This window comes from Eriocheir sinensis, chromosome 29 (genome assembly GCF_024679095.1).
Source record: "Eriocheir sinensis breed Jianghai 21 chromosome 29, ASM2467909v1, whole genome shotgun sequence".
Lineage (NCBI taxonomy): Eukaryota > Metazoa > Arthropoda > Malacostraca > Decapoda > Varunidae > Eriocheir > Eriocheir sinensis.
Window position 1 is genome coordinate 4,738,719 of NC_066537.1, and position 9,437 is coordinate 4,748,155.

At 40.0% G+C, this 9,437-nt stretch overlaps 1 protein-coding gene across 1 annotated transcript in view; it reads right to left on the reverse strand.

Moving 5' to 3' along the window:
- The window catches only part of LOC127005273 (cholecystokinin receptor type A-like), a 29,611-nt gene extending 25,063 nt beyond the window's left edge, over positions 1-4,548 (reverse strand). The window contains exon 1 of the mRNA XM_050874067.1: positions 2,964-4,548. Coding sequence (XP_050730024.1) covers positions 2,964-3,458 — 495 coding nt within the window. The 5' untranslated portion in view covers positions 3,459-4,548. The remainder of the gene's footprint in view (positions 1-2,963) is intronic.
- Positions 4,549-9,437: the final 4,889 nt, after the last annotated feature.

A 9,437-nucleotide genomic window follows, 5' to 3' on the forward strand; every position in this document is an offset into this window, starting at 1 on the left:
CTCAAAAATCGAAATAAATACCCCAAAATTCGAAAAAAATACAACAAAAATCCAAAAAAATACCCCAAAATCCAAATTATACCCCAATAATCGAAATAAATACCCCAAATTTTTTAACTTTCTTTTTTTCTTTGTTTTCCTTTCATCTTCCTTTGCCAACTTTCTTTCACATTTTTTTTCTTTATTTTCCTTTCATCTTCCTTTGCCAACTTTCACATTTTTTCTTTTTTCTTTTTCCTGGACCTGCAGAAAATATGGCTCATTATAGTAGGTCTCTGGGTACTGCCGGGGCCTCCACACACCACACACCCCAGAAACAGAATTAACGAAAAATATAAGAAAATATGAAAATATCCCCCAAAAGTAATGAAAAGTAAAAAAAATATGAAAAAGTACAAAAGATCAATGAAAAATATATAACGACAAGAAAAAATATCCAAAAATTCATGATATATATAAAGAAATACAAAAAATACCCCAATAATCGAATAAATACCCCAAAATTCGAAAAAATACCCCCAAAATCCAAAAAAATACACCAAAAATCCAAAATATACCCCAATAATCGAAGTAAATACCTCAAAATTTTAAAAAATACCCCAAGAATAAAAATAAAATACCTCAAAAATCAAAAAAAATACCCCAAAGATCGGGAAAAAATCGAAAAAAATACCAAAATCCCTGAAAAAAAACAGAAAACGGCGCCTCTCCAACACATAATGGCCTCTAATATACCTAATCATTATAGCACTGGCCTCACGACACCATTAATCAGCCTCATTAATAACACGCAAACATGGTAATTGGAAACGAATCACAGCCAATTAGTCTTACGGTAATTTTCACACAATCGTTCATGGTGGTGGTAGTAGTAGTAGTAGTAGTAGTAGTAGTAGTAGTAGTAGTAGTAGTAGTAGTAGAGTGGAAAGGTATGAAAGGGTAGGGAAGGGAAGGGAATTGAAGGAAAGGGAAGGGAAAGAAAGGGATGGGAAAGGAAGGGAAGGGAAAGGAATGGAATGGAATGGAAAGGAATGGAATGGAAGGGAAGGGAAGGGGAGATAAGGGAAGGGAAGGGAAAAGAAGATAAGGGAAGGGAAGGGAAGGGAATTAAAGAGAAGGGAAGGGAAGGGAAGGGAAAAAAATGGAAAGGAAGGGAAAGAAGGGGAATGTAAAGGAAGGGAAGGAAAGGGAAGGAAAGGAAATGGAAAGGAAGGAAAAGGAAGGGAATGGAATGAAAGGGAAGGAAAGGGAAGGGGATGGAAAAGAAGGGAAGGGAATGCAATGGAAGGAAAGGAAAGGGAAGGGGATGAAAAAGAATGCAAGGGAAGGAAAGGGAAGGGGATGGAAAAGAAGGGAAGGGAATGGAGGGGAAGGGAAAGGAATGAAAGAGAATATAATGCAAGTTAAAACGGCAAACCATACATATTTCAAACCCTAAATACTAAACCAAAAAAAATGTTCCCAGTAGCCATGAACAAAACATTACCGAGCGCGGAAAATAATAATAAGAAAAGGAATTATGCAAAAGAGAGAGAGAGAGAGAGAGAATAAAAAAGTTACACAACCCGGCTGGCGTTCTTCATAAATAAGAGTAGAGCGGAACCGGAAAACGAAGAGTAATGAGTTTTGCATGGGCCAGGACGCAAAAATACACGTCGACGGAGAGAGAAAAATGTGAAAGAAATATGTATTGAGAGCCAGAGGTCCATTGGGTGTTGTTACTAAAAGGCTTCTTCGTCTGGTTAGTTTAGTTAAGGCGAGCGTAGTTACCGAATGATTGCTCCCTTGTTAAATATATCATTGCTGCCTCGGCCGAAATGTGAGAGGAATGTTGGGTACGCTAATGCATTCGTAAATAAGAGAAATTAGATTAAGTTCCGGGAAAAATGAGTTAAAAAGTCACTCACGGCTGCGGTTGATCATAGACTTGCAGAAAAAGGCGAATATGAAGAAAGTAATGGCTGGCGAAGAGAGGAAACAGCTTGGATATGAAAATTATAGCAAAAAACACAAAGAAATGGAATAAAATACGAGAAAAATTATCAAAACTCATTCCCAAAACCAAAGTTCATTATAAGTTAGAGAAAAAGGAGAATATGAAGAAAGTAATGGCTAGCGAAGAGAGGAAACAGCTTGGATATGAAAATTATAGCAAAAAACACAAAAAAATGGAATAAAATACGGGAAAAACTATCAAAACTCATTCCCAAAACCAAAGTTCATTATAAGTTAGAGAAAAAGGGGGATATGAAGAACAGAAGAGTTAGCGAAGGATAAAAAAATCTTGGATACGAAAATTCCAGCAAAAAATGAAAAAGAATGACGAAAAATAGTTAGAACTCATTATCACAGCTGCTCTTCATTACGAGCTTGACGGAAAAGTCTACGGGAAAAACATCATTAGCAGAGGAGGAAGAGATATCTTGGACACGAAAATTGGTTCATATATATTCATTCCTCCCCGCCACTTTTGATGCTATCGTTAGGCTTCAAGAAAATTGGTTCATAAATATTCATTCCTCCCCGCCACTTTTCATGCTATCGTTAGGCTTCAAGAACATATTATTAATTACCCGCGTACGAGAGGAAAACGGCGTTGTGGGTCTGCGTGATTACCTTCGTTAAAGAGAGAAAATCTGGCCACGGAAAAATACTCTTAAACTCGTCTCCACAATAATTAGTCCTTTGGAAAATTCGTTATGTTCAGAGAATAAAATACTTCGACCTCAATTTCTGGCTCTTCGCAAATTTATGGAGACACGGAAAAATGGCGACGGGAACCTAAATTTATATACCGAAACACCTGAATACTTATGTCTATCTGAATGCCTAACCCTATCTACATATCTAAATACCTAAAACTACCTAGCTAATTTCCTGACTATCATAATAAGTAAAACTACCAACAGGAACAATAAAAAATAACCTTAAAACAAATAAACGAACAATAAACTCGAGCTCACCTGTAACATGGGGACGAAATAGCAGAGGAAGGACCCGAAGACCCAGTTCTGGATAAGCAGGATTGCCAGGGACAGCGGAAGAAGCACCACCACCATCAGGACATTACAGAACGCGATATTCAGCAGATAGGCGCCGGTGGAGTCTCTGTAGAGGCGCCGACGGAGGATATGACCAGCCATTCCGATGTTCCCAAGGGCTCCTGCCACCATAACAACCCCGTATAGGACTAGGAATAGCGGGTACACATCTTCCAGGGACTTCCGAAGGTGTGGGGTTCCTATATCCACGGTTTCGTTAGGGAGGTTCTGCAGTACGTGGATGATTTGCCCCAAGTACTTGTCCGGGAGGGTTCTCAAGTTGGGTTCGATGTTCGCCATCATGTCGGAGTCGTCAACGAAGTCACTGTCTGTCTCGAGGTCCCCGTCTTGGTCTTCGCCGTTTTCACCGACTCCTCTTCGTAAACCGTCGACTTGGTTCTCGTATTGTTGGTTCATGTTCTCTTTTTCACTTTTTTATAGTTTTGTGGGTTAGTTTATCTGTTTTTCCAGTGTTTTCATATTTTTTCGTTAGTTTTGAGTCCTGCCTTTAATATGCGGGACAGAAGCCGTTTTCACCGACTCCTCTTCGTAAACCGTCGACTTGGTTTTCGTTTTGTTGGTTCATGGTCTCTTTTTCACTTCTCTTATAGTTTTGTGGTTTAGTTTATATGTTTTTCTAGTGTTTTCATATTTTTTCGTTAGTTTTGAGTCCTGCCTTTAATATGCGGGACAGAAGCCGTCTCCGATATGATTTGATTCTTCATCTTTCGTCTCCTTCCGAAGTCGAAGTCTCGGGCGGCTTTCATCTCCTCAGCTTTGTTTCGCTTCTTTCCTTTCCCGGTTTTGCGAATATTGAGAAACAGAGAGAAAGAGAAAGAGCGAGGAGGAAGAGAGAGAGAGGGAGGGAGGAGAATTTGAGCTCTATCTTTTTCTTACATTCTTTCTTTTTCTAACTTTCAAATACGAGGAGACAGACGAACAGGGAACTCGATCTTACCGTTTTCTTTTCTTTATCTTTCCTGGATTTGCGAATACCGACAGACACACAGACACATATACAGACTTTCTTTATCTTGTTTGCTTTCTTTTCCTGATTTACAAAGACCGAAACACAGACGAACAGAGGAACTTAGTCTTGTTTTTTTCTTCTATGATTTTCCTGGGACACAGAGGCACACAGACAGACGCAGAGAGATAGAGAGATATTTAACTCTTCACTTTTTCCTCTTTCTCTCTCTCTTACAAACACCAGGAGACTAACGAACAGAGAAATCCAATCTTCCTTTTTTTTATTTTCAATCTTTCCTTTTTCCTTTCCGAGATTGCAAATACCGACCTACATACACACACACACACACACACACACACACACACACACACACACACACACACACACACACAGACACAGAGATAGAGAGAGGAGCTTAATCTCTCCACTCTTTCCCTCTCTCTCTTTTTCAACACGCGGCTTCAAGAGTTTCCCAGCAAGCCAGACGGTCCAAGCAGCGAAGACCACGGGGAACTTTGTATGTCGGTTTAGTATTGCAAAGTTTCTCTTTCAGTAGGATGAAAAATACGTTGTCAAGTTAGTATTTCCAAAGTTAGGCAGCAGTTTATTTTGTCCTCTCTTCAGTCTTTCATAAGTATTACACGGTTACTCTATGAGGCAATCAGGAGTCTTAAGGTGTGTGTATCTCTCTTTCAGTAGGATCAAAACAGCTTTCCTTTTTAATACGATGTCAAGTTAGTATTTTCAAAGTTAGGCGGCACTTTCTTTTTCTTTCGTAATCTCAATAAGTCTCACACGTTAACTCTTTCAGGCAATCAGGAATCTTAATCATGTGTATTTCTTTCTTTCTTTCTTTCTTTCCTTTTTAATACGATGTCAGGATAGTGTTTCCAAAGCTAGGCGGCAGTTTCTTTTTTCTCCTTTCGTAATCTCAATAAGTCTCACAGGATTACTCTTTCAGGCAATCAGGAATCTTTGGCGTGCGTGTGTATCTGTTTCACAAAGATCAGAACAACTCTCTGTGAAGCTCTGCAAGTTCGACAGCCAATTAACTCACTTCTTCAACGGTTTCTCGCCTTTCTTCAATTTTTTTATAAGTCTCTCACGTTTTAACTTTTCAGGCTATCAAGATACTTCAGTATGTACGTATCTCTTTCACTACAGACACTACAAACTTCTTAATCAATAGGTTATCAGATTAGTATGTCCAAAGTTAGGCAGTAAATCATCTCCCTTCTTCAGTCTTTAGGAAGTTTCACGCGCTAAGTCTTTGCTGATCACAATTCTTCAAAGTAAATATCAGTTTCACAATACTCGCACTTATGGACACAGTATAGTTATTCCTTAAAATTAAACAGCACTTTCTTTATTTTTATCTTCTAACACTCCCTGGTAAAGGCCCTCGCGATCAATCCTTTGCCACGGTTCTCAATTCTTTAACACAACTATCTTCTCGAACTCAGGGACACAGTATAGCTAGTCCTTAAAATTAAACAGCACTTTCTTTATCTTCTCTATCTTCTAACACTCTCTAGTAAGGGCCCTCGCGATCAATCCTTTGCCACGGTTCTCAATTCTTTAACACAACTATCTTCTCGAACTCAGGGACACAGTATAGCTAGCTCTCAATGTTAAACAGCTCTTTCTTTCTGTTTTCAGCCCTGTAAAAGTCTAACACTCTATAGTAAGTCTCAGCTGGTTCACAATTCTCTCTGTGGATCGCAATTCTTCAACACAAACATCTTCTAACACTCGAGGATCTTCTAACACTGAAATAAAATCCTTCAATGTTTAACAGCACTTCCGTTCTGTTTTCAGCCCTATAAAAGTCTAACACTCTTCAGCTGGTTCACAATTCTCTCTGTGGATCGCAACTCTTCAACACAAACATCTTCTAACACTCGAGGATCTTCTAACACTGAAATAAAATCCTTCAATGTTTAACAGCACTTCCGTTCTGTTTTCAGCCCTATAAATGTCTAACACTCTTCACCTGGTTCAAAATTCTCTCTGTGGATCGCAATTCTTCAACACAAACATCTTCTAACACTCGAGGATCTTCTAACACTGAAATAAAATCATTCAGTGTTTAGTCTAACACTCTTTAGTAAGTCACAGCTGGTTCACAATTCTCTCTGTGGATCGCAATTATTCAACACAAACATCTTCTAACACTCGAGGATCTTCTAACACTGAAATAAAATCCTTCAATGTTTAACAGCACTTGCGTTCAGTCTTCCGCCCTTCACAAGTCTGGTAAGTCTCGTTGGAGTTACAGTTCTTTCCTGGGATCTCAATTCTTGAACACAATCGTATCTCCTGTGCCGTCTGTCTTTTCATTGTCGTTTACCTCGTCTGCCTGTCTGTTGTGTCGCGTCTTCATTGTTAACTCTTCTTGTTACTCGTTTATCTTCTACTGTCTGTCCTCGTCCTCCTATTGTTAACCCTGGCGGATATGAGTTTCTCTATCCGTGAAGCAATTAGCACTAAGAACACTCGCTAACACCTACACCATCACCTCACACTCACGGCTTACACACGCACACTGTTCTTACTCCTCCTCCTCCTCCTTCGTCCCTGGGGGTTGAATTATTACAAGACTGGCGTTTCTTATTATTTTCCCTTTCCGGAGGATGCGGCGAAGTGCACTGCCTCGAAAACTATATAATTACCCACGGAGAACTCCTCTCTCTCTCTCTCTTGAAGGCTGTGGAACCAATGTCTCAGTTCTCGCAGGTTAACACACAATCTCGAACTTCCTCTTCTTGAATGTAACGGAAGAAGTAAAGTCTGTTCTCGTAGCGACTGCCACACACGCTCGTACTCTTGTCTATAACGCAGTAGCAGTACCAAGGGTTTCTTTTTCTCTCTCCAGCGGTCAAGCAAACATTCGTACACAGAAATCTTACACGGAACACCAACGGGAGACGAGACGAGCGGCTAAATGTTAATGAAGCGTGAGGATGAGGAGAGGAAAGGGGGAACTGTATAGATTTTTCATAGCACGTTACTTCGTTTCCCACACTTTTATACGCAGAGGAAAAGGAGGATCAGCAGAACACAGCTCGATTCTTCTCCAACACTTCAGTATACAGTCTTCGATCCTCTACCAGGGAAGAAGAGTTTTAGGGAAGAGGAAGCAGAGGATCAGCGTTTGCCAAGGAAGGGAGAGGTGCTATTTGAACGTCCCCCAAAGAGCTTCTGAATAACTATAACGAACGGAGAGCATTAGCGAGGGGAGGATAGTAGATATGAAGCTTCGTCCAACCATCGCCGGGCAGCTCTCTCTCTCTCTCTCTCTCTCTCCCTCTCTCCCTCCTTCATGTACAGTACCCGTATTGTTTCCGATCTTGTCTTGAGGTTTTTGGTATCACAGAATTAGCGAGACTTAACGGAGACGAAAATAGCAACAGAAGACGAAGATAGACGGTAAATCAACTCTTCTTGTTAAAATCGAATAGACGCGTAAACTTTTTGAAAAGATGTTGAAGATGATGGTATTTTAAGGTCACGTTAGTATATTCCGTTTCTTTCGTAGTGGTTTGAAAGTCCTTCTGATATTTGTCATTTTAAAGAGAGGAGGAAAAATGTCTTAGAGGGGAAAGTAGTCTTAGCATTTCTTAAGGGTGTTGAGTTTTGGGTTTCATTAGAAGGCATCGTTTGAAGACCTTTCCTCCTTCTCTCACGACGAGCATCCTTTAGTTAGAGAGTTTGTTGATGATGTTAGGGAGTCTCCGGTTACAATATGGCCCAGGTGAGATTAGAGAGTTTATGAAGAACACTGAGATTCCCAACTTCGATTTTGTCCTTCAGTTAGAGCTTGTTGATGAAATACGGAAGTCTCAGTGTATGGCCCAGGTGAGATTAGAGAGTTTATGAAGAACACTGAGATTCCAAACTTTGATTCCGTCTTTAATTTAGAGTTTGTTGATGAAGTAAGGGAGTCTCCGGTAACAAAATGGCCCAGATGACATTAGAAGGTCAATGAAGACCACTTATTTCCCTTCGTTTAAAAAGCAGGTGACCGTCTTAACATAACTTTCAAGGTAATGTTTGCTTTTGATTTCACACGTCTTCTTCTCTTGTTCTTACTCTGCTTCGTTAATTTTCTCGTTTTTATCACATTTATCACTTTTTACTCCTTTTCATTCTCTGTCAGTCACTTGAGGGTCGTTACAAGGCTAAAACTGACCTTAGAACGGCTGTAGACACACACACACACACACACACACACACACACACACACACTCAGTAGTACCCAGAAGTGGCGTAGGGCAGGGGAATCACTTGAGGCCTTAGCAGTTTCTCACTCGAGGTCTTTACAAGCTTAGAACTGACCTTACAAGAGCCTTAGACACACACATATATGCACTGTAGTTGGTTATAGGAGTGGCAGCGGGCAGGGCAGTCATTTGGGGCCTCTCAGAAGTCTTGTATCTCTCTGAAATAGAAGAAAAAGAAGAATGAATAGATGGAAGACTTGTTGTAGTAGTAGTAGTAGTAGTAGTAGTAGTAGTAGTAGAGGTGGTGATAGTAGTAGTAGTAGTAGTAGTAGTAGTAGAGGTGATGATAATAATAATAGTAGCAGTAGTAGTAGTAGTAGTAGTAGTAGTAGTAGTAGTAGGGGAAGGGATGTATATGTTATTGTTGTTGTTGTTGTTTAAGGTACAAATATAATTCTTTTTCGAAATAAAAGGAAAACTTTATTATTTTCGAAACAAAAATTTACGATTCATAAAACTGTCAGATCTTGGGAGGGAGGGAGGGAGGGGGGTAGAGAGAGAGAGAGAGAGAGAGAGAGAGAGGTTAACTTTTTCCTTCCCTTTCGTTAAAACCTCAAAAGTTCTTGTAACGACTCTTCTCTCACACGGAAGCAATTAGTAAGGAACTCAAATAATTCTTCTCGCACAAATTAAAAAAAATATGCTAGAATTAATCAAGAGATACATGGCAGGGCAATTTGAAGCGTCTTGTTGCGAAGTGAATTTCTTTTCCATGTTTTTTCTATCACTTTTTTGTTTAACTTTTTTCATACTTTTTTTGCGTTTTCTTTATTTGGGCGGAAGTTGAAAGGCGAAAGAGAAAGAGAGAGAAAAAATAGCGGCTCTTTTTCTTATCCTATGGGGAGGCGGTGGCTGAGTGGTTAGCGTGTCTCTCTCTCTCTCTCTCTCTCTCTCTCTCTCTCTCTCTCTCTCTCTCTCTCTCTCTCTCTCTCTCTCTCTCTCTCTCTCTCTCTCTCTCTCTCTCTCTTCTCCTTTATTCCCTCATTCCTTGTCTCCGATCTTTATTATTTCCTTCCTTTCTTCCTTCATTAATTTCCTCCTTCCTTCCTTCCTTCATTCCTTCCTTGCTCCACTGTTTTATTCGTCTCTTTCTCAGTTTCTTCCTCCCTTCCTTCCTTCCTTCCTTCCTTTCTTCCTTCCTCC